Source organism: Oncorhynchus masou, chromosome 17, assembly GCF_036934945.1.
Source record: "Oncorhynchus masou masou isolate Uvic2021 chromosome 17, UVic_Omas_1.1, whole genome shotgun sequence".
Taxonomy (NCBI): Eukaryota; Metazoa; Chordata; class Actinopteri; order Salmoniformes; family Salmonidae; genus Oncorhynchus; species Oncorhynchus masou.
The window spans coordinates 14,362,438-14,388,570 of NC_088228.1; the positions used below are offsets into that span (position 1 = coordinate 14,362,438).

General features: G+C 41.7%; 1 protein-coding gene across 2 annotated transcripts; it reads right to left on the minus strand.

The window, feature by feature from the left end:
- Window positions 1-1,014: 1,014 nt before the first annotated feature.
- On the minus strand, window positions 1,015-25,513 carry LOC135558557 (protein phosphatase 1L-like). 2 transcript variants are annotated; one of them, XM_064992438.1, is made up of 4 exons: window positions 24,594-25,513; window positions 6,980-7,154; window positions 4,084-4,245; window positions 1,015-3,409 (listed from the first exon to the last, which is right to left on the minus strand). In XM_064992438.1, the coding sequence occupies exons 1-4, from the start codon at window positions 24,990-24,992 to the stop codon at window positions 3,057-3,059; spliced, it is 1,089 nt and encodes a 362-aa protein (XP_064848510.1). In that variant the 5' UTR covers window positions 24,993-25,513; the 3' UTR covers window positions 1,015-3,056. The 2 variants fall into 2 exon arrangements, with proteins under 2 accessions (XP_064848510.1, XP_064848511.1); XM_064992439.1 differs by lacking the exon at window positions 24,594-25,513 and adding an exon at window positions 15,321-15,365.
- Window positions 25,514-26,133: the final 620 nt, after the last annotated feature.

Sequence of the window (26,133 nt, forward strand, 5' to 3'; positions counted from 1 at the left end):
TCTTCACCGTCTCTTGGAACCGGATAGTAAGGGCACGCGTGGAGCTTTCGTTCATTTTTTGATACACTGAATTGCGTTTCACGGGCGCCTGAGCACCAAAGCACTGGAACAGCTCCCACACCTCTACTACAGTGGGCTTGGAACCGCGCTGACCCATTCTTCAAAACTAAGACCAAGTTCACCTCAAAAGCAGATATGAGTCAGCTCCGAAAGAAACAAAGCTCAGATAGAGACCGTAATTGCAAACACCCTCAAAGGTCCTGTCTTTCCTCACTTGTGCTGTTGTTTGCTACACACTTGTCTCGCTTGGCCCAATGACCGAATACTTCTTATAGAGGCTCAGTATCCCAAATAATGAGCTTAGCTTTCCTGTAAGGCGGCGTTAAGTACAGTGACTTTGGTTTACGGAAAACCTGTTGAATGTTACCACACGTCTCTGGCATTTTGCACATTCGATAAGACTATTTTACAAATGTAGACCTACATGCTATTCTAAGGCCGGTTCCACCTGGCACCGGCCGTCAGTTTTGACTTGGCCCCTAGCTTGCGCGCTGTCTAGGCGAGGCACGCCAGCAACTGCCAAGCCTCTGTAGCTAGTGGTAGGGTGTTTGGTTACTAGAGTTATTGCGCAGACAGAACTATTTGTGCCTGTGTCTAGCAGTCCCAGAAGTGTATCAACAACGTCATATGTTTTCTTTCTGGCTGTGATCTCACCAGCCCGAACATTCTTATGCTTGTTGTCATCATTGAGGATTTTCAAATAAAACCCAATCAATTGTTTAGTGTCATGACGTGACTGATGGCAAACGTATTCAATGTGTGACAATCCAGCACACTGGTGAAGCAAGAAACATGAATACAGAGATATGATTGTTCGTGCGTCATTGTGGTTTCTCACGGGCCCCAGAGAATAGTGCACAATACTGTTTCTTGGCGGCCATACTTGGTTTGTAGGCTACAGAAAGGTCACATACACATTGCCATACATGAATAAGCAACAGAGGTCAGACAAACCCGTTAATTAATCCCTTTATTGTATTATATTTTCAATAAATTATTGGACCTATAATGTTAAAAAGTAATTTACTGTGTTAAATCACAGAGTGCAGTGGCAGCTAAATAGACTGTCTGCATAGTCTGTCAAATTGGCAGGAATAACAAACAAAAACAGCAACATTTGACATGGCAGCATTGGATTTTAATACTGACAGTCTGCATTCAGCAAATTCATACATTTTGTGTTTGGCAGATTATATGAGTGACTTGTTGGTGAACTGTCTACAAGTGATGCTTGTTTCATTATCAACATATGCATACTGTATGCACAGGTGAACAATAAACATCTGTGTATGTTTTGTTTTGACAAGACTAAAACTGAAAAAATAAGGCAATTAAGGTACATTGTTAAACGATAAACAGTTTGCCACATCATTGGGCAGCAGGTAACCTACCTGTTAGAGCGTTGTGCTAGTAACTGAAAGGTTGCTGGTTTGAATAACCGACCAGACAAAATAAAACATCTGTCGATATACCCTTGCGCAAGGCACTTAACCTTAATCTGCTACAAGGGTACCGTACTATGGTTAACCCTAGAAACAACACCTATTCGGTGTATATGATAATATAACATATATATTTTTTTTAATTCAAATTATGTACCTAAGAAATAAATACCAGGCAGGTCACCCCTTATACAAGTCAGTATTTAATGTCCATCCATGTCTGAGGACCCCGGGAGATAAAAGAGGAAACCAGTCACTAAGGACAACAGTCAGTGCTGTTCCCTTCCAGTAGGTTTGGGTTTTGCTAGGACGTTGTGAATGGGGATGGCGGTTGGGTGTAAACATCTGCATTTGGGTCCAAAAGTTGCATATTCGAATCCAGCGATAGAAGGCTGTTTTTATATTTTGGTTTTAAGCCTATCCCAAACCTTAATTATGAAAGGTTAATGTATAACCGTAATAATTCTGAGTTAATGCCTAAACATTACCCTAACCTAAAAAATGTGGAGTTAAAAAAAAAACTTAAACACTTTGAAATTTGATGTTTGGAACAACTTCGAAATTTGACGTTTGAGAAACATGAATGAACGTCAAATTCTGAGGTGAGCCTGTGAGAAATTGTTGGAAATACAGTCATAATAGTAGTATTCAATACAGTAGCACACTTGTAAAACTAACACACAGGTGGCCATATTACTGTCAATTAGCCTTCCTGTTTCAGCTGTGTAGCCTTTAACTCAGTCGCCATGGGTAACGGTGCTTTAATAAGCAGTCTGAGATGCACCTCCCAGTCTGTACGATTCCCATGATCGAAGGCATCAACACCTGAGTGCTAAAATCCACAGATCTTTCCTAAACACGGATAGGCTAAACAAATGTCCTATACACGTTCAGTACCATAATACAGTAACTTAACATCAGCCCTGTTAAGACAATGTTGACGAAAAGGCAATGGCTGGAACTAAATCAGGGTATAACTGATCCTGTATATGACCAAGAACATTTTTATGGGCCGATAAGTAAGGGCTTATCATTCCACCAAAATGAAAAGTCTCAACAGGTGCTTATTCTTTTACAATTATCTTTAGGACAGTATCAGTCCTGTGACAGTACAACACACTGCAGCAGGGCATGCAGAGAACACTAGATCAGTTTGCTTTACTGTTGGAGTCAGAGAGTCATCTTCTCAGTGATGAAGAAGAGGTGATCTCCAGTTGTGTGTTCGTGCTGAATGCCAATGTGTGAGACGGCAGATGGACGTGTGTATGTGTGAGTGTGTCAAGATGATCAAGCACTCCAGCTTACGAGTTAAGGCCATAATTCAAGCAAAAATACTTCTCTATCCAAAAGTCATAGTCAGAAATGAAAAACATACTACATAGTTTAGGATGTTGGTGTTGGTGTGGTTATACATGCGTTTCAAAGAGAATGCCAGGTATGCATGTTGCAACAGTTCCCAATCCTCCCCATTGATTGCTTGCTGCACTATCCATACGGGAGGAGAGTCTATCTATAACATAATAACCCCATCACAAACTTGTGACATCACCGCCTCTACTCCTCAGCCTTGCTCCCCACGGGGCCGCTCTTGAACTTGACCACCATGACGGTGATGTTGTCGGGGCAGCCGCGGTAGAAAGACTGCAGCACGATGCTCTTGGCACCGTAGTGCGGCTCGTCCAGGCGCTCGCGCACGAAACGCACTGCCTCCTCGTTGCTGAAGGCGTCCCACAGCCCGTCCGACGCCAGGATCATGAACTCGGGCTGCAGCTTGTCCAGGTCAAAGGTCAACACGTCGGGGTCGGGGATGACCACGTTGAGGTTCTTTAGGGAGTAGTCGCCCAGCGAGCGAGACATGGCCAGGATGCCCTGGACGCGCCATGAGCCGTTGAAGCTGATGAAGCCCCCTGGTGGTGAAGGAATGGAAGTGCAATGCCCTATGATTAAACTCTCAGTAACTTTATTATCTCACACTGGGACATTGGTCATTGATTGTGTACACGGAAAAAAAGTGCAGATGGAGCAAGGGAATTTCTGTATCACAGTCAAATTACATATCTATATTTTTATAGATATTCTATTTACCAAATCCACCTCAGCATATCAGTGCTTCCTATCATTTGTCAGAGCAAGTAATGTATTCAACTTCTCTTGCACTTCAAAAGAGGGCCAATAGGTGGTGAGTCAAGGCTGCAATTCTGCAGTCTCTCCTTTTGACACTAATTCGTTCTAGTGATTCTTCCTAGCGTGTCATTGTGATCTGCTCAAGTATGGGAAACATTTTATGTCGTCATGACGTTATGCACTACCTTCCACAGCCAAGAAAATGGTATGTGTTTTGTTTCTGTGCTGAACACTAAGGGCCGGTTTGCTGGACACAGATTAAACCTGGTTCTGGACTAAGAAACAGTTCTCCAATTAAAGTGGTCTTTAGTTCATGAGTAGGGCTAATCTGATTCAGGAAACCCACCCCAATATGTGAATTCACTGTGTTGAGTTTAGCTAGGTTTGACACAAACACATCTTTTTAACGCCCCCATAGCGTTGTGGTGCTGTTCACCCATGCTGGTGGTCCGCTCACCTGCCTTCTTGATCCTCTTGCGCTCCTTCAGCTGGTATGGCTTGTGGTCATGTGACAATGCCACAGCGTTTCCGTCCTTGTCACACAACACGCCTCGTGAGTCCCCAACGTTGGCCACCGTCAGCTCCCTGTCCGATAGCAGGGCCACCAGACATGTAGTACCTGAGAGAGGGAGACAGAGGTGATATTTCAATTTAAAGGGACATTACATTCCAAAACCATAGATGATCTAAACAAGCGATGGCCTGGGACGGGGGCTCATCTTGACATCAGACTACTGTTATTATCTGAAAACATCTGAGTGTAATTAACCTTTAAGTACATGTTTTTCACCTGTGATTCTCATTCTCAGAATACCACAAGTGTATCAAAGTCCACTAACCAACCACAATACTGAGAGCCATGCTGTATTTCCATCACAGCTATGAAAGTCCAGGTAACAGGAGAAGGCCCAAATAACATATCGGACAAAGGCCTACCTTTTCATGTCCTCCTCCTCCATTGAAAAATCCAGTAATTTATAAGGTACTGTTTCCAGTACATTCATCTAATCCATTTCTCAGGGCTGACAATAAATCTCTCAGGGCAACAAAGCAGCTTCGTGTACTCCGTGACACTGACTTTGTGTCTTGACCTTCCAAAGGTTGTCTCCATGGAGACATTTCACCCCCGCCATAATAAATAATACTACATTTGATGTATACAGCTTTACTTTTACAGACCAAATCTGTAAAAAAAATCAAAAGTACTTTACATTTCCAATTATTATTTTTTTCTCCCTTTAGGCATAAAGTGATTGGGATATTTTAAAGAGGGTCAACTCTGACCTGTTTTAACCCTTGTGTTGTCTTAAGGGTAAAAAATGACCCGCCACTATGTTTAACAGCAGAGAACTTGAATTTGATGACTTTTCTTAGACTGACCCCAACATTAGAAAAAGTGTTTCATGTTTCAGTGCCCAACAGGTCGTATATCAGATTTTTTCAGATGTCCAGGAGGAAAAAGAGAACAATGATTTAGAAGAGGAGGAGGTATCTGAAGAAGAAGATGGGGAAGAATACAACCCAGAGCACGATGCATAATCTTCAGATGAAGAAGAAATCCCCAAGCTGAAAGATAGACATTTTTGTCAAAGAACAGCAAAATAACATGGTCCTTGTCACAATATGACAGCCAGGGCAGGATGGAAGCACAAAATGTCATAAGGATGACCCCAGGGCCCACAAGACATGCAGTTGCCCATGCCCAGGACATCTACATCACACCAGCCATAAAAAAAGATCATCCTGGAGATGACAAATTCATGGCATCAAGATATGGGTGGCCTGTGACGCACAATCCAGATACGCTTGGGAGATGCAAGTCTACACAGGGAAGCCGACCAGTGGAGGACCGGAGAAGAACCAGAGGATGCGGGTTGTGCTTGATGTGACAGATGGACTGAGGGGACACAATGTCACGTGACAATTTCTTCACCTCTTATGAACTCAGCCAGCAGCTCCTGAAGAGGAAGATCACCATGGTCGGCACAGTTAGAAAGAACAAGCCTGAGCTCCCCCCTGCACTCCTCGCAACAAGGGGGAGAGAGGCCTTCTCATCAAAGTTTGCCTTCACCCCCACCACCACTCTGGTTTCTTACCTCCCAGAGGAACAAGAATGTGGTCCTCCTGAGCACACTGCACAAAACGGCTGAGATCAGTGATCGTGAGGACAGGAAGCCAGCCATCATCCTGGACTACAACCACAACAAAGGATGCGTTGACAATCTGAACAAGTTGATTGGAATTTACAGCTGCAGGAGGATGACTGCCTGCTGGCCCCTGGTCATCTTCCATAACATCATTGATGTGTCCTCATACAATGCCTTTGTGATATGGGACCAGATCAACCCTACCCGGAGGCCTGATAAGCGGAAACAAGAGGGTGTTGTTCCTGGAGCAGCTGGGAAAGGCACTTATAACCCCACACATTCAAAGAAGGGAGCGCCTCCCCCTCACAGCAGCCTCTGCAGCACTTGTGAAAGCTGTTCAGGGGGCTGAATCTTGTCCTGATCCACCTGAGGCTGCAGCTGGGGCAGGCAAGAGGGGGAGATGCCAATTCTGCACCCAAAGAAGGACTGTAAAACAACTACTATGTGCTGCACATGTGAGAAATACATCTGCAAAGTCTATGCACACACACTTGCATACTGTCCTACATGTGCTAATTAGAGTTGATTGATTTATGCTCTTCATATTTTTGTATCTATTATCTTATTTTATTTGTATTTATTGTTGTTGTTTATACACCTTGTGGGTGGGGGCAATATTTAAACAAATGGGAGAAGACTAGTATCTTGTACTTGAATTCCTCATTGTACAGTATATAAGAATATATCACTATGTTGCCAAAAAAGTTCAAGACTTATTGTTTCCCATCAATAAAATTCATTCAAAACTACTTTCTGCATATATCTGCTACTTTCTTAGGCTATACAAGTGCTATCTCTTGCTAAGAGATGTATGTTTACACCTATGTAGTACCCTTAGCAATAATAAACCTCTACTTTAGTAAAGAAAACAATTATGACAGGTGTGTTGTAATAAAAACGAGTGGTGTCCACTGATTAAATGCGGTCTTTCTGCATTGTGAAGAGGCAAAACCCAGATATTCAAAGTTTGTGATGAATGACAGGTTGTTTCTTCATGTAAAACAGATTTGGGGTTTAAAATGCGCCTCTCCCCCTCTGACCCATCTCTGTCCGAGTGTATCGGACTTAATGTCTTAACCAATCTGCAGTATTGCCACATTTTTAACCCGTCCGACCTCGTACTCATACACATCTCAGAGAAGGAGTGCTGATCCAGGTCCTAAAAGGCTAAACTGATCTTAGATCAGCACTCCTACAGTCTCTCACCTGCTTCGTCGTGATTGGCGGAGAGCTTGTCCACCATGTCTCGGTCTACAGCCAGGATACGCTGCTCCAGGATGCTGGGGTAGGAGGGAACGCTCTCCCTCTTGTCCCTCTCATAGGACAGCAACTGCTGCCTCAGAGACTCCGGAAGGTGGGCCTTTACATAGTCCGCTGCAGCCTGTGAGAGATGGAGAGAGAGAGCAATACAAGTATTTAGAAAGTTTTTCATCACGGTTGTGGTTGAATTTCAGTTATTTGACCGGTCAACTTTCTGATGATTGGTTGATACAATTCTGTGCTTTTACTTGTACAGCAGTACAGAATGCTTGTTTTTTTTGCCTGTAAATGCATCCAGATTAAATGTTTGAACGAGGCACATTTATTTTTTCTGTGTTCAGCAGTGTGGTGAGCCTCCGATGCTGTAAATGACTGATAGCCTATTTCTCAAGGACACAGGTTGTCTTAGTGCCCATATTTTGCAAGAATACAGCCAGGAGATAGCCGCCAATGTAAACAGAGACTATCAGACATTTAGTTTAAAAATGTCTGTTTATATAATGGAAATTCTTCAATCTGAATTCAAAGTCCAAACAAGTTCCTCATCTTATAATACATTGAGCCCAAACTACAAGTTTAAAACACAAAAAAGTACTATTGAAATACACCCCAAAAGGCATGACACCAATGTTTTCTAGGACCTACCAGAGATATCTAAACAAAAGCTATACATAGTGCAAGACCAGAGAAATTATATTTGACGAGCACATTTTATACCGTATGTAGAAAGGGTTTCAATGTGGCAGGCTGTCTACAGATACTTCATGTGTCTACATACAGCACTGGGTGAATGGAGGCAATATGTAAGAGATTTTAAAATGCATCCTCAAATGCACTTGGTGTCTTTGCTCATTTCCAATATTAATTAATTAATGAATAATGACTAATCAATTACCATGGGCCAAACCCGGTGGGCATGAAGGTTAACACTGGTTTCCAGTGCTGTTAAAGAGACGGTCTGTTTCTCTTTATATATTCAAATTAGAACAGTAAATATCCTTGGTTTTACTACACGTAGAAATGTGATTTCAGTTGGATTTAAAGAGGTGTATTTTCAGTATTTGACTGATGATTTCTATTCTGATATGTGGAAAAGAAAACGGAGAAGGAAGGTTCGCCAGGTGTTCTGTGCTGAATTATTCAACATCCTCTCTTCCTCTCCATTCCTCCCTCCTTCCTGCTCTCTTTTTTAGACCTTTTCTTTATGTTCATTGCCTCCTTTCTCCTCAGATCATGTTCATCATATTGAATATTAATTCAGCTGCTGGAAGTTTATATATTTCATTATAGAAGCGTTCAAAACTCTTAAGACTTGAGACTCGACACACATGTCATCGTTTGCATATTCTTATACTTTGCAATCAATGGTTCTTGTGTTTTAATCAGTCCTGTAATCAAGCCATCCAATTAACAGAGGCAGATGAGATATTAACGAACCAACTCACTTCACTCATGATGATAATTGTAGGAGAAGATTGATTTGAGAGAGGAGAGGAGCATGTAATTAGGAAGTGAAATTGAATAAAATAAATGATTAAAACAGTCTTCATTAGTCACCAGTGTGAGTAATCTCTCACTCTCTCTGAGTGTAATCATTAATTAGTTCAATTTGTTTGGGAGGAACACAGGGAGCCTTGAATAGTGAATGTAAAGTTACTCATCCAAGAGCCCAAATGACTAAGCCATGTAAAAGTAAATTTACCATTCAACCTTTTTTCTTTCAATTCGATGTATATTTTGCATCTTGAAATTATCTGACTTTGGTGATGAAGACCATTAAACTGCGAAAAGATTGAAAAAGGATATTGAGCATTTGCTACATATTTGTAGTTTAAGGACACACTGCTCAGACAGAGACCAGCTGTTCTGTACACAATATTTGTTGAGGAGACATTTTGCTCCTTTTGATACCAGGGGAAAGCAAACATTTATTTTAACTCGCAGAAAATAATTTGGAAAAAAGCAATTGAGCATGTGTCCTCACATTCACCACAAACCCCCCCTGCGACTTGAAGGCGGACTTCTACAGACTTGGGTAACTGAAAGGTTCATACTGAAAAGGTGAACATTTAGTCCTCTGAGTGTGTTGGGTTTGGTGCTCTCTCCAACTAACACATCTCTGTTACTCCCACCACATGTTTGCCAAAAGAGCTCAGCTCAGGATAGGTTAATTCAACACTCCCCCCGGCCCCTTCTGACAAAAAGTTCCACAACACAAACCCATATGCATGAGCTTATAACTCATTCACTCAGCAACCTAGTCTACTGTGCATGTTTCTCTTGACGTGCCTCTGGCAGTACTGACAATGTTGTGGAACCTTCCCCTCGTGATTTCTCAGGAGGACCAGGCCTTCCTTGTGAACCAACTCTACAATCAAGGGGGCCTGCCCGATGTAGGCATCGACGACTCCCTCCTGCGGTATTCTGGGCTCAACCCGTCGGTCGTGCTGCAGGACCACTCTGCCCAGCTGCTGGCCTTTGTGGGCAGCCAGGCCCCTTCACAGCCATCCAGGTGAACCTGACCAACCTTATAGCTCAGCGTGGCATCTTCCATGTTCCCACACAACTGTCTCTAGCAAACCAAACCCAACCCAACCCAGGCAACAGGGTTGGAGTCGATTCACTGGTGTACAGATGGAAAAGTATTAATAAAGATGATCAAGTTACCCAGAAACCCCTGGACTTCAGATAAGAAGTTCTGACTTGAACGTGTGTGTGTTTGGTTTGGGGGGGGGGCTCTGATTTGTGTGTTCCTGGCAAAACTCCCACTGAGAACAAGGTCCACCTTCATCGTCATAGCTCATGCATGTCACTCAGTCACCATGACCACAGGAAGGGTAACAGGATCATGCACGCGTGCACACACACACACACACACACACACACACACACACACACACACACACACACACACACACACACACACACACACACACACAGCAGGGGTGGTAAGGGGACCCGACAGGAAGGTTAAATATTTAAGGATAGGAATAGTCTGAAAGTTCCAGATAGATATGTAAACAGCTTGCCCTTTCAGACTCCACTACACAAGGCCAAGGACATCCCTTATCTTAAAGGGTAGGTAGCATAAACGTAACCACATGTAACATATGGGTTTGCATTAGAATATGCATTAAAAGTCCCAATGCAAAGATACACCTCACTTTTCTATTTGTTTTAGTTATTATATAAAAAATCTGAATTCTGAATGCTGCCTACTCTCTATAAAGTAAACTGTAACAGAAATAACTTCAAATTAAACCAAATCGATTACACTCAGCAAACTTACAAGCAAATACTTTGTGTGTATTGTTTCTTGCAAGGTTGCTATCCAACTAGCCTGCTAACGTGACATTGCTATCAACACCTAGCGTACAGCGACATTAAAGTAAACCAAAGTTTTCTAAATATATAATGGCATCTAACCAGTTATCAAATAATGTTACTGGTATATGCAGTTATCTTAGCCAGCAAGCCATCCAGCTAAAGTTAGTCATTTTAGCCTGCTAGCTAACCAGCTAACTAGCCAACCACCACGGTCTATGTAAGTAACCAGAGAACAACTAGTCTAGCACAGACAGGAACTCCCATTCCAAATCCTGCCTTCAACTGGTTATACTAAGCCATCAAAGTCCTGGGTGAAATGATTACTGCATACAGTAGACGTGCGCAGGGTTCCCATGCTCGAAACTACTCGCTTCAACCTGACAAATCGTTCCGACTTCAAAGCTTGCTTCTCAGTTTTGAGCCACAAATGAGTCATAACCCAGTCATTGTGGGTATTACTGCACTATGTGGGTATTACTGCATTAGCTACAAACAACGGAAAACGACTACAATACTCACTCGACTACCGATACCAAACGCACAGGAGAAAAAGAGTTGCAGTTTTTCCACATTATTGCATGTATGTTTTTTTCTTTGTAGATGTACATAGTAGCTCACCAGCGCTAACACTTGGTCAGAAATATGTAAAAACACTAAAACATAACTGTTTGTAGTTATAGGTAACCAGATTGTGACTACAACTCAGTTACCGAGTCTTTGACCACACTGTGTTGTTGCTAGAAATTCATGCTTCCTTCCCTTTAACAGGATCTATTTTTATTTTTTTTTACCTTTATTTAACGAGGCAAGTCAGTTAGGATTAAATTCTTATTTACAAGGACAGCCTAGGAACAGTGGGTTAACTGCCTTGTTCATGGGGCAGAAGGGCAGATTTTTACCTTGTCAGCTTGGGGATTCGATTGGGTTACTGACCCAGCACTCTAACCACTAGGCTACCCGCCTCCAACCACTAAGGCTACCCGCCTCCAACCACTAAGGCTACCCGCCTCCAACCACTAAGGCTACCCGCCTCCAACCACTAAGGCTACCCGCCTCCAACCACTAAGGCTACCCGCCTCCAACCACTAAGGCTACCCGCCACCCCGTATTAGAATGTCATAGAGTGGAACTTTCAATGGTTGAAAGCAGGGCCTGGAACCGGTTCAGGGTACAAAACCGAAAACCGGAAAATACAATTTTTCAAGGAACAGAAATGGTTAATAACATCCTGTCAAGGCATTTTCTTCTATTCCCACAAAAAACGCCTATCCAAAGCCCTCAATCTGTCACTTAGAAAGTTATTCCAGTGTCTGCCTACCAGCTGAAAATCTTTGCCTGTGTGTGTGCGCGTGTTTGGGCTACCTGCCCCCCCCCCCCAAAGAAGCATAGTCTACTGTACTGATGTTACCATAGGCTACTGTACTGACGTTACCATAGTCTACTGTCCTGATGTTACCATAGTCTACTGTACTGATGGCTACTGTACTGACGTTACCATAGTCTACTGTACTGATGTTACCATAGTCTACTGTACTGATGTTACCATAGGCTACTGTACTGATGTTACCATAGGCTACTGTACTGATATTACCATAGTCTACTGTACTGATGTTAACATAGTCTACTGTACTGACGTTACCATAGGCTACTGTACTGACGTTACCATAGTCTACTGTACTGATGGCTACTGTACTGACGTTACCATAGTCTACTGTACTGATGTTACCATAGTCTACTGTACTGATGTTAACATAGTCTACTGTACTGACGTTACCATAGTCTACTGTACTGATGGCTACTGTACTGACGTTACCATAGGCTACTGTCCTGATGTTACCATAGGCTACTTTAGGGGTTCCCAAACTTTTTCACTCTGGGTCCCCCTTCCAGCATTGGGGAGCATGTAGCGCCCCCCATGCGTGCATGAGCCCCGTCAATTTTTATGTGCACAAGCACTGTTCATGACAAACTGTTCACACCCCTCTAGTTGGTGTAGAGAATTGTGCAGGTTTAAAGCTTATTTCCTGCAATTCTACACATTTTGTCATGGAGTGCAAAGAAAATGTTGCAGTTTTGAAGAAACATTTATTGCAATTCTATACATATCTAATGTGTATTGATGTGATATTTAAGGCAACAAAAAAATGACAACAATATTTATGGGAAACCTAAATAAAAAAACGTTAGCTGACATGGTCTAGTTGATCTGGACATTTATGACAAGTTATAAATAGCTCTCTAAGGTACACAATGACTAACATGACAAGAGGAACTGATGTCGAAATTGCAGCTTGTGCATTCTACTATTCCAACTTTCATACTGACTGTTGAAGTAATTCAATGAGCTAACTACTGTTGATTTCACAGGTTAAAAAAGGACCAGAAAGGAACACTATAAACCGGTTCAGAACATTATATTGCTGGTCAAAACAGTGGAATGGAACGGGAAAAAATGGTGGTTCTGTTAACAACAAAAAGATTGGAAAATAATTTTGGTTCCAACCCCTGGTTGAAAGTCAAAGTTGGTTTGTTTAACTGGCTTTTGTTTTCAGAGTGCTTTTTAAATTGTTAGAAAGTGCAATGTAACAACAAGAATGCATGAAGCATGCATGAGAGCATCAGCTGTTCAGGACAACTGTGTGATCACCCTCTCCGTAGCCGATGTGAGTAAGACCTTTAAACAGGTCAACATTCACAAGGCCGCTGGGCCAGACGGATTACTAGGACGTGTATTACGAGCATTCGCGGACCAACTGGCAAGAGTCTTCACTGACATTTTCAACCTGTCCCTGACTGAGTCTGTAATACCAACATGTTTCAAACAGACCACCATAGTCCCTGTGTCCAAGAACATTCAGGTAAGCTGCCTAAATGACTAACGACGTCAATAGCCATGAAGTGCTTTGAAAAGCTGGTCATAGCTCACATCAACACTATTATCCCAGAAACCCACACCAACCCACACCCAACCCAGTATTAGACCCACTCCAATTTGCATGCCGCCCAAACAGATCCACAGATGATGCAATCTCTATTGCACTCAACACTGCCCTTTCCCACCTGGACAAAAGGAACACCTATATGAGAATGTTATTCAGTGACTACAGCTCAGCGTTCAACACCATAGTGCCCTCAAAACTCATCACCAAACTAAGGACCCGGGGACTAAACACCTCCCTCTGCAACTGGATCATGGACTTCCTGACGGGCTGCCCCCAAATAGTAAGGGTAGGTAAAAACACATCCGCCACGCTGATCCTCAACATGGGAGCCCCTCAGGGGTGCGTGCTCAGTCCCCTCCTCTACTCCCTGTTCATTCATGACTGCATGGCCAGGCATGACTCCAACACCATCATCAAGTTTTTCGATGACACAACAGTGGTTGGCCTGATCATCAACGACGATGAGACAGCCTTTAGGGAGGAGGTCAGAGACCTGGCCATGTGGTGCTAGGACAACAACCTCTCCCTCAACGTGATCAGGACAAAGGAGATGATTGTGGACGACAGGAAAAGGAGGGCCGAGCATGCCCCCATTCTAATCGAAGGGGCTGCAGTGGAGCAGGTTGAGAGCTTCAAGTTCCTTGGTGTCTGTGACAGGTTAAAGGAAATATTCATAGCCTGTTATACATGAAAAAGTATTAGTAAGTTCATAGTATGTGAGGATCTTAAAACATCTCAGGTTAAAAAGATGCATTCAGTATTAGTTGATAGAGATTGATAACATTCATATAATTGTGTTAAAGTTAAAATCTGTCAAAGGGTACGAATTGTGAGAGTAATGTGTAAACGTTATATTGATTACTTTATTTTGTGGTGCCTAAAAGTGTTAATCTGTGACCTACGAAATGCTCTTCATCTATGAGCCTGAGATCGATTGCTCTGGTCTCCACCCATATTCCTGGGGAAAATCGCGGTCTTTTCTCATTGAACTAAAAGTTGAATTGAGAATACAACACCGTATCACTCTCGTGATTATTTCTCCCCTGTTTTCAGGGGCGTAACATGTCCACATCACCAACAAACTATCATGGTCCAAACAAACTAAGACAGTCGTTAAGAGGACACGACAAAGCCTATTCCCCCTCAGGAGACTGAACATATTTGGCATGGGTCCTCAGATCCTCAAAAGGTTCTACAGCTGCACCATCGGGAGACTGGTTGAATCACTGCCTGGTATGGCAACTGCTTGGCCTCCGACTGCAAGGCACTACAGAGGGTAGTGTGTACGGTCCAATACATCACTGGGGCTAAGCTTCCTGCCATCTATACCAGATGGTGTGAGAGAAAGGCCCTAAAAATGGTCAAAGACTCCAGCCACCCTAGTCATGGACTGTTCTCTCTGCTATCACATGACAAGCGGTACCGGAGTGCTAAGTCTACGTTCAAAAACCTTCTTAACAGCTTCTACCCCCAAGCCATAAGACTCCTGAACAGCTAATCATGGGCTACCCAGACCCCTCTTTTACACGGTTGCTACTCTCTGTATATTATCTATGCATAGTCACTTTAACTCTACCTACATGTACATATTACCTCAATTACCTCAACTAACCAGTGCCCCCGCACATTGACTCTGTACCGATAACCCCTGTATATAGCTTCGCTATTGTTATTTTACTGCTGTTGTTTAATTATTTGTTACCTTTATTTTCTATTTTTTTACTTAACACTTTTCTTGAATCTTTTTTTTCATTAAAACTTCTTAAACCATTGTTGCTTAAGGGCTTGTAAGTAAGCATTTCACTGTAAGGTCTAGACCTGTTGCATAACATTTGATTTGATAACAGCCTAGAGAGAACTGCTAACTGCTAATTCAGCCAAAACATGATGCACATCTTGTTGAATAGCCAACAATTACAACTAAATTAAACTTCTCCCACAAAAGATAAAAAGGTAGAGAGGATGAATCTACATAAATCTCAAATTTGATCAATTTTAAAAATGGAAGACTTGAATACCTGTTACAGTGGTCACCAACCGGTCGATCTCCAAGCCACTCCTAGTCGATCACCAAACATTTCTGTAAAAAAAACAACGATAAAGCCTTGCCTTCCTATTTTATTTTTTTCTCTCTGTTGGCAGGTGGGTGCACTTGATTCAGAAGCCCTGCGCCGGGAAGGCAAAGAGTTCTCATTAAAAACCATGACTAGAGAGAGACTAAACGAATACAACAAAAAGCTGCTGTTTTCATTAGTAAGTTCATGTTTAAGTTGTTATTCAGCACTGTCAACAATTTGTCAACAGTTTTATAAGACATAAAATGCATGTTCTCCGTAATTCCACTCACGCTACAACCAGCACTGCAGCTGCAATGAATGAGTGTAGTAAAGTGTTTCAATAAGCTTGTGTTAAAACTTGTTCGGGCTAGGGTCTTTTTTCTGAATTTCCACCTGACTGATGTGCCCAAAGTAAACTGCCTTGTTACTCAGGCCCCAAAGACAGGATATGCATATAATTGGTACCATTGGCGAGACGACACTCTGAAGTTTGTAGAAATGTTAAAATAATGTAGGAGACTATAACACAATAGATATGGTAGGAGAAGCTGCAAAGAAAAACCAACCAGAATTTTTATTTTTGAGAGCCCATGCTCTTCCATTATAACGTATAGGGACTAAATTAAATCCAGCTCCCAGATTGCAATTCCTATGGCTTCCACTAGATGTCAACAGTCTTTGTTCAAGGTTTCAGGCTTGTTTAACCTGTTGATGCTCTGGGGGCGCAATTTCATTTTTGGATGAAAAACGTTCCCGTTTTAAACAAGATATTTTGTCACAAAAAGATGCTCGACTATGCATATAATTGCTACCGTTCGAAAGAAAACACTCTGACGTGTCCAGAAATACAAAGATCTTCTCTGTGCGTGCCCTAAAACGTGAGCTTCAGGCAAAACCAAGATGAGATGGCATCCAGGAAATGACAAGGATTTTTGAGGCTCTGTTTTTCAAGATCTCCTTATATGGCTGTGAACGCAAGAGGAATTAGTCAGCCCTTTCTGTCGTTTCCCCAAGGTGTCTGCAGCATTGTGACGTATTTGTGGGCAGATCATTGGAAGATTGACCATAACAGACCACATTTACCACGTGTCCGCCCGGTGTCCTGCGCCGAAATTGGTGCGCAAAAGTCACCTGCCAGTATTTTTCCATGGGACACAGAGAGGAAAGCAAGCTTCCACGAACTGCATGTCAATGAAGAGATATGTGAAAAAACACCTTGAGGATTGATTCCAAACAACGTTTGCCATGTTTCGGTCGATATTATGTAGTTAATCCGGAAAAAGTTTCACGTTGTAGGTGACTGCATTTTCGGTTCGTTTCGGTAGCCAGACGCAATGTAGAAAACGGAACGATTTCTCCTACACACAGACGCTTTCAGGAAACACTGCGCATTTGGTATGTGACTGAGACTCTCCTCATTGAAAACATCAGAAGCTCTTCAAAGGTAAAAGATTTTATTTATTTGGTTATCTGGTTTTTGTGAAAATGTTGCGTGCTACATGCTACACAAAATGCTATGCTAGCTTTGCATACTCTTACACAAATTAGTCAATTTCTATGGTTCAAAAGCATATTTTGAAAATCTGAGATGACAGTGTTGTTAAAAAAAGGCTAAGCTTGAGAGCAAACGCATTATTTTAATTTTATTTGCGATTTTCAGAAATCGTTAACGTTGCGTTATGCTAATGAGCCTGAGGCTTTAGTCACGATCCCGGATCCGGGATGGGGAGTTTCAAGAAGTTAATCCAAAACGAGGAAGAATTCTGTGTTTTGATACAGGAACACAGAGCTGGAAAACAGTCTGTGTGCGCACGATGAAGAGGATGCACACCTGCTAATATCACTTTTCTATTGAACATACTTCTTCCCATATGAAATATTATAGTTTAATTACATTTTAGGGTACCTGTGGATTACATAGAAACGTATTTTGACTTGTTTTAACTTCTTGACGCTACCCATCCCTTAAGCAGGATAATTGTCATCAGAAACAGCTGAATAGCATAGCGCCACAGTCAAATAATATGACTAAAAATATTCATATTCATGAAATCACAAGTGCAATATTGCAAAACACAGCTTAGCCTTTTGTTAATCCATCTGTCGTCTCAGATTTTGAAATTATGCTTTACAGTGAAAGCAATCCAAGCGTTTGTGTAAGTTTATCGATCGCATGACAACTTTAAGTACACTTAGTATCAGGTAGCTTGGTCACGAAAATCAGAAAAGCAATCAAATTAATCAAATCAAATCAAATTTATTTATATAGCCCTTCGTACATCAGCTGATATCTCAAAGTGCTGTACAGAAACCCAGCCTAAAACCCCAAACAGCAAGCAATGCAGGTGTAGGAGCACGGTGGTTAGGAAAAACTCCCTAGAAAGGCCAAAACCTAGGATGAAACCTAGAGAGGAACCAGGCTATGTGGGGTGGCCAGTCCTCTTCTGGCTGTGCCGGGTGGAGATTATAACAGAACATGGCCAAGATGTTCAAATGTTCATAAATGACCAGCATGGTCGAATAATAATAAGGCAGAACAGTTGAAACTGGAGCAGCAGCACGGATCATCGTTTACCTTTGATGATCTTCGGATGTTTTCACTCACGAGACTCCCAGTTACACAACAAATGTTCCTTTTGTTCCATAAAGATGATTTTTATATCCAAAAGACCTCCGTTTGTTTGTCGCGTTATATTCAGAAATATACAAGAATGAGCGGGCACGACAACGCAGACGAAAATTCCAAATAATATCCATAATGTCCGCAGAAACACGTCAAACGTTTTTTATAATCAATCATCAGGTTGGTTTTAAAATATATATATTTGATAATATATCAACTGGGAGTTTAGGTTTTTTAATGGGACAGGGAGAAACAATGGCCATTTTACTCTGTTGTGCAAAACTCACTTTGAGAGCCCCCACCTATCCACTTACGCAATGTGATCTTTCTCGCTCATTTTTCAAAATAAAAGCCTGAAACTATGTCTAAAGACTGTTGACACCTTAGGGAAGCCATAGAAATAGGAATCCGGTTGATATCCCTTTAAATGGAGGATAGGCATGCATAGGAACAGAGAGGTTTCAAAATAAAAGGCACTTCCTGATTGGATTTTCCTCAGGTTTTCGCCTGCAATATCAGTTCTGTTATACTCACAGACAATATTTTGACCGTTTCGGAAACTTTAGAGTCTTTTCTATCCTAATCTGACAATTATATGCATATTCTAGTTTCTGGGGCTGAGAAATAAGCAGTTTCAAATGGGTACGTTTTTTAGCCAAAAACGAAAATACTGCCCCCTACACGCAAAAGGTTAACCAAGTTTAGCGGTAGCTTTTTGGATTCCTTTCTCTGCATGTTGAATAAATGGATTACTCAAATCGATGAGTACTCTCCTACCGTGAAAGACATTTGCAGTTGATATATTATCGATTATATATTTTAAAAACAACCTGAGGATTGATTATAAAAAACGTTTGACATGTTTCTGTGGACATTATGGAAACTATTTGGAATTTTTGTCTGCGTTGTCGTGACCGCTCTTTCCTGTGGATTTCTGAACATAACGCGACAAACAAACGGAGGTATTTTGGGTCTAAAAATAATCTTTATGGAACAAAAGGAACATTTGTTGTGTAACTGGGAGTCTCGTGAGTGAAAACATCCGAAGATCATCAAAGGTAAATGATTAATTTGATTGCTTTTCTGATTTTCGTGACCGAGATACCTGATGCTAAGTGTACTTAATGTTTTATCGTGCGATCAATAAACTTTCACAAACGCTTGGATTGCTTTCGCTGTGAAGCATAATTTCAAAATCTGACACAACAGGTGGATTAACAAAAGGCTACGCTGTGTTTTCCTTTATTGCACTTGTGATTTCATTAATATAAATATTTATAGTAATATTTATTGTATGTTATGCTATGCTATTCAGCGGTTGTTGATGACACTTATCCTGATATCGGAATTGCAGCCATAACAAGTTAACAAAGGAATATTTTACTTTCTCTGGTCATAGGAATAACAACATGAATTGGTGCATGAGGCAGAAATAATGCAATGTGACTTAAGTTTCACCATCAGCTGGAAGACTCCTTTTCTCAGTGGAGGAAGGGAGAGAGGAGGGACGGTGAGTCGGGTGAGAGGCAGCCTCACCGCTGCTCCCTCCCTCACCTCAGACTGACCATCAGCTGGAAGACTGTCTCCTTTTCTCAGTGGAGGAAGGGAGAGAGGAGGGACGGTGAGTCTGGTGAGAGGCAGCCTCACCGCTGCTCCCTCCCTCACCTCAGACTGACGATCAAATGCAGAAAAAAGGTGAATTATTATCCTTACTCAGCTGTGCCTCACAAGAAATACAACAAATGATATATTACCAATGTCTTCATACAACTAAATTGTGGTAATATCATTTCAAAATGGTCAGAGGAACCACATTGATAGGGCAATTCAAGCATACATAGCCAATGATCATGTATTGGGCCTATAGCCTACTGCACAAACCTCATGGCTATATACAGTAACTGTTTTTAATTGGATAATGTTGAATAGGCTTACTTTTTTTAAGTCATGCAAAAAAAAATCTGAGTGGTAGATCTTGTCTTGCATTTTGACTCAGAAAGTGATCTTGACTCCAATGATTCCCACAGTTGTGTCAAGTCCATTCTTGATACACACGTAACTTTTGAGCGTGAAAAACCCAGCAGCGTTGCAGTTCTTGACACAAACCGGCGCGCCTGGCACCTACTACCATACCCCATTCAAAGGCACTTAAATCTTTTGTCTTACCCATTCATCCTCTGATTGGCACACATAGACAATCCATGTTTTAAGGCTTAAAAAATCTTTAACCTGTCTCCCCCTTCATCTACTCTGATGGAAATGGATTTAATAAGTGACATTAATATGGGATAATAGCTTTCACCTGGTTGGTCTATGCCATGGAAAGAGCAGGTGTTCTTTAGGTTTTGTCCACTCAGTGTAAATCTTTTAGTATTTTGATTTGGTGGAGATAAAGTGGCATTTGTGACTTCTAAAACACAGATGTGTAACAGTGTGTAATAGAGTAATAGTATTGTAATAATGTGTAATAGTGTTTGTGTAATAGCTTTGTAATAGTGTTTGTGTAATAGCTTTTTTATAGTGTGTAATAGCTTTGTAATAGTGTGTAATAGGGTGTAATAGCTTTGTAATAGTTTGTAATAGGGTGTAAGAGCTTTGTAATAGTGTCTGTGAGAAAGAGAAACCTGGCTACAAGCTCACTGTGGACACTGAATTGGCAGATGGCTCCCTAGACATGTGGTCTGAAGGCTACCTTGGGCATTCCCTGACCCTTGACAGTCAAAGGAAGAAAAAATGGTTCACACCATGTGCGACACACAAAGCTTCAAGACTGGTTCTTTGTGTGGGTTTGCAATTCAATTCCTATGTCTTTGAGCTGAGGACAACATACAAAAACACAGAGGGAGATTCTAGTTTCATCAAAGGGTAGTAGTGGTAGGCGACATACACAGGGCCTTCTACTAAATAGTGAATAGGCCAGCGGAGAGACCCTGTAAATCGTACTGCAGAGGATTTAGATGCTGCCTACTCAACTTAGATTTTGGTCATGGTTAGGATGGCCCAAGACCGTGTGACTTTTAAAATGCTCTGTTTGATAGTTTAATGTACCCTGAAAGCTGGAGTGGGAAGATGTTTTGTTTGGACTTAACTCTCTCATTCCAAATCCAATGAGGATGCTGTGCTGACCACAGATGCTAATGATGTTCAACAGCATCCTTTGTGTTTTAAACTAATATTTTTAATTAATGGTGATAAACATATAGGCCTCTTTTACTAGGCTATGTATTTGAGAAACACCTACCCAGTGGGACCCATCATTCAGGGCAAGTGGGGCAGGGCCCCGCCTGTTTTGTTTAGCTAAAAAAATAATGTGTTGCCTGTTTTGCATGTTATTTTGGCATTAGTATGTGTCACATAACAGTTCGCAAACAATGTAAAAACGAAATAATTTAGTTAATTAAGCTGCATACAAACATGGTCTCTTTTTTTGCTTTCTTGAGTAAGGCAGCTCCAAAATCTAGGTGTTTTAGCCTCGCTCAGTGATTTCTGTAGTGGTGGGTCAGCCAGCGGAAAATACGGAGTGTAGGAGTTGGTAACGTTCTCTAGTTGCGATGTGATTGGCTCAGTGTTCTGTCACTCATGGGGACACTACTTCACCGCAAAATCTACGGGGAGAGCTCATAAATTCAAGCCCCTTGGGTGCTGCCGTAGATTTACATTAGAATTGCCCATCCAAGAAGGCTCAAGGTCATTGTCCACAGATAAATTACGTCAAATCCCGTTATATCTACCGTAGCTTTGGTTGGACTGATCATGTCAACATCATACTTTCAAAATCTTAGCTAGCAAGCTAGACAAGCAGTCATCTTCATGAATCAAGTTGACAATATATTGGAAAATCCTTTTCAATCCTTGTCATATGAAGAGAAATTATAGATCAAACGTGTTGGTGCTCATCGGCCATTGGACATAAACATTACACAACAAGTTGTAAATCGCAAATTCAACAATGAGTGGTTTGGAAAGAATCAGTGGCTAACTGTGAGTGTTGCAATCACTAGCCTGCTATTCAGTGGAGTGTGTGTGTGTTCCAAGTCTGAGTTTAATATGGCTGCAGGGGCAGTATTGAGTAGCTTGGATGAAAAGGTGCCCATTGTAAACAGCCAGCTCCTCAGTCTCAGTTGCTAATATATGCATATTAATATTGGATAGAAAACACTCTGAAGTTTCTAAAACTGTTTGAATTATGTCTGTGAGTATAACAGAACTCATATTGCAGGCAAAAACCTGAGAAATTCCACTTCCTGTTTGGATTTTTTCTGGGGGTGGCAGATTTTCAACCAAGCTCTCATTGAAATTACAGCGAGATATGGATGAGTTTTCACTTCCTACGCCTTCCACTAGATGTCAACAGTCAATAGAACTTTGTCTGATGACTCTAATGTGAAGGGGGGGTCGAATGAGACAGGAAATAGTCACCACTGCCACGAGTTGACCATGCTTTCACTATGTGCATTCACAAGCGAAGGACCTGCATTCCACCGGTCATCTGAAGTCATTCTAATTCTCTGGTTGGAATGTTATTCAAGATATATGTAAACAACATTCTACAGATTGATTCAGTACATCGTTTGACATGTTTCTACTGACTGTTACGGAACTTTTGGACATTTCGTCACGTTATAGTGGACGCGCTTTGTGACTTTGGAATTGTTTACCAAAGTAGCTAATTGGACATAAATAACGGACATTTTCGAACAAATCAAGCATTTATTGTGGACCTGGGATTCCTAGGACTGCATTCTGATGAAAGTTCATCAAAGGTAAGGAAACATGTATCATGTATTTTCTGGTTCTGTTGACTCCAACATGGCGGCTAATTTGGCTAATATTCTGAGCGCCGTCTCAGATTATTGCATGGGTTGCTTTTTCCGTAAACTTCTTTTGAAATCTGACAAAGCGGTTGCATTAAGGAGAGCTATATCTATAATTCCATATGTATAACTACATTTATCATGAGTATTTCTGTTGAAACGATGTGGCTATGCAAAATCACTTGATGTTTTTGGAACTAGTGAATCTAATACGCCAATGTAAACTCAGATATTGTAATATAAATATGAACTTTATCAAACAAAACATGTATTGTGTAACATGCAGTCCTATGAATGTCATCTGATGAAGATAATTCAAGGTTAGTGATACATTTTATCTCTATTTCTGCTTTTTGTGAATGCTATATTTCGCTGGAAAATGGATGTGCTTATTGTGGTTTGGTGGAGAGCTAACATAATCGTTTGTAGTGCTTTTGCTGAAAAGCATATTTGAAATCAGAAACTTTGGTGGGATTAACAACAAGATTACCTTTAAAATGATATAAAGACACATGTATGTTTTTGGAATTGTATTGTATGAGATTTCTATGGTTTGAATTTGGCGCACTCTATTTTCACTGGTAGTTGTCATATCGATCCCGTTAGCGGGATTGCAGCCATAACAAGTTATTAAGGGTCTCTTTTCCAACCTTAAAAGGATAAACATTAATATGCCATGGGACAGAAAAGGTTGAATAGATTGGCCATGCTGTCAATCCAGCATTACCTCTGCCGCGCTCATAACAACTGGAAACTGGGAAATCTCATTCTTAAGTGAGTTCAAGACAACTGTGGAACTATGGAAAAAAATGAGCTCTGACTGGGAAAATAAGTTTTGAAAGGTCATCCAACTCGGAATTCCAAATTGGGAACTCGGGCCTCTTTCTACAGCTCCGACCTGAAGTTCACCGACATCATGATTGTTTTTTTTCAGTTCCCAGTTGTTTTGAAAGCACCATAAATCCAGAGAACGGCAGCCATTGATTACAAAATTTGGCCACAAGAAGGACTACCGTGCCAACTTCCTGTTCAAGCTAGCACAGCAGGTGAGTCCAAAAATGTATTTTATGCTGCTGCATAAATGGTGTAATATTCTGTAGCTAAGAAAGTAATACTAAGTGCATGTTGTGTAGTAAGCTGTTAGTAGCCCATGTGACTCACCTTAATAATTTGGTCCCTTTCCCCCTCATAACTTAGCCTACTGTTCTGACTTGGTGGTGCACATGTAGCCTATAACCTGTTTTAGAGAAATGTCATCAAACATTGTAAGAGCTTTCATTGTCTGCTTATATGCCCCCTTTATTTATCCTACGGTTCTGACTTGGTGTTCTGGGAGAATACTGTAAGAATGGCCCATGTTCTGAATTATTTTGCTGTACATTTCAAAAGTACTGAACAAATAGTTCTTGACAATGACAGTCCTTGCTCGGATTGCCTCTTATTGTTGTTCCCTTATGCCATAGTTTGTACATCTCAATTGTCAGTAGAAACCACATTTGTTTAAGCAAGTCATATCAGTTATGTTTTTTTAAAGGCAGTAAAGGAGGCTGAATGAACTGTTTCGCTGCCAGACAAGACTCCGCTGATAGCCAGGTGGAGAGGTGGAGAGGATTCATTCACTCCATAGTGCTGAAAAGAAAGCTCTGCTGTTGGGACAGCTTTATGTAGGTCCTAACGGTTGTAGTGCAATGAATGTATTGTTTAGTGTTATGTTGTGAAGTGAAGTGGCTGCATCTATAAACATTTGGGGAGTTTGCCCCATCAAGATGTACATGCTAAAATAGCCACTGCACCTACCTCACCACCGTGACCGTCAAATATCCCGAATATAGACGGGTGACTCTTGTTGGTGATGTCGGTGAGCACCTCGAATCGGTCCTCCATGTGGTCGCGCCGCCCCTGAATGGAGTACACTGCTACATTGTTGTTTTTGAAGTCCCAAGTTTTGGAGAACTCCGCATCTAGGACATTCAGGCCCCCCAACCTGTCGTTTTGCATCATCTCCGCCACTTTCCCCTTCACCATGTTCACGGCATCCCGGCTGGACTTGACGATGGTCTTCACCTCGTCCGTGTGGAAGAAGTAACTCCATAAGGCCAAGCTAATGCATAGCAGAAACAATGTCTCTGGCCTGAGGAGGAAATAACGCATGATCCGACCCAAAAGAGACAACAGCGTCATTGTGTCTCCTATCATCACACGCAAGAAAACTGTTGACGGTTGCCTCTCTCGTGCAGGTCAATTCACTTCATTATATCCGTTCAAGGGAAAAATTAAAAACGTCCACCATCAATGTTTGATGTCAGAACTGCTATAAATATATCAAACTGGCTTTAAATTGTCAATGCAGGCTATTTCTAGCCTTAACGCTCAACGGAATGTAACACTGAAGAGCAAGAGCGAATGACGAAAGCGGGCAGAGTCATTGGCTTGAAAGACAAGTGAGACTGTCCTGGCTCGCGAAATAACAGCTGAAGCACGAGGATTCGCCGAAAAAACTCGTAATGAAGTCGCTGTAGTCTGTAGCCCATTGTAGGCTTCTTGAATAACGGGAGACGACCCACCGGAATGTGAGAAAGAGGTGTCACCAGGGGCGGAGTAGGGGTTTCAGTTTCGGTGGCCTGTTTTTGCGGTGACCCCGTTTCTTGTGTGGGAAACGCTCCCATTCAGCCTCTACTCACCCGCGTCAACAACAACCCCCTTGCGCACCCCCAGTCTTCAACTCTATAGTCAGTGATGACAGTGTGCGCAGCTGCTGCACAACGTCCTATGATGGATCATGATCACAACAGCTGCAGCAAGCGAGGGTGTTTATAATAGTCTTAATATTCAGGATTTGTAATGTAGGTCTGTCTATAGCGTTCCTCTTTGCACATTTTATTATCAAATGTATTTTAAAAATATTAGGCCTAATAAGCATATTACACTGGTATCAGTTGTTAGTATTAGGAGGGAACAAAAGCCAGCGCGCCCACCAAAGTCTGCCCGGGAAACGGTTGGTGACCATTGAATAGCCACTAGCCTATAAACTGCACCCAAAGCACAACATGAGGAATGTTGTAGCTCTCTGGTGGCTGACTCCAGTCCTATTTTTATTTTATTTAACTAGGCAAGTCAGTTAAGAACACGTTCTTATTTACAATGACGGCCTAGGAACAGTGGATTAACTGCCTTGTTCAGGGGCAGAATGACAGATGTATACCTTGTCAACTCGGGGATTCGATCTAGCATCTTACTGCCAGCAGCATACCACCCTGCATACCACTGCTGACTTGCTTCTGAAGCTAAGCAGTGTTGGTCCTGGTCAGTCCCTGGATGGGAGACCAGATGCTGCTGG

Excerpts from the sequence above, each read along its gene's own strand:
- LOC135558557 (XM_064992438.1), bottom strand. The coding sequence starts at position 24,992 with ATGATAGGAGACACAATGACGCTGTTGTCTCTTTTGGGTCGGATCATG. Across the intron at positions 7,155-24,593 it reads TTGACGGTCACGGTGGTGAG|GCTGCAGCGGACTATGTAAA; the intron begins GTAGGTGCAGTG and ends CATCTCTCACAG. Across the intron at positions 3,410-4,083 it reads CAAGAGGATCAAGAAGGCAG|GGGGCTTCATCAGCTTCAAC; the intron begins GTGAGCGGACCA and ends CTTCACCACCAG.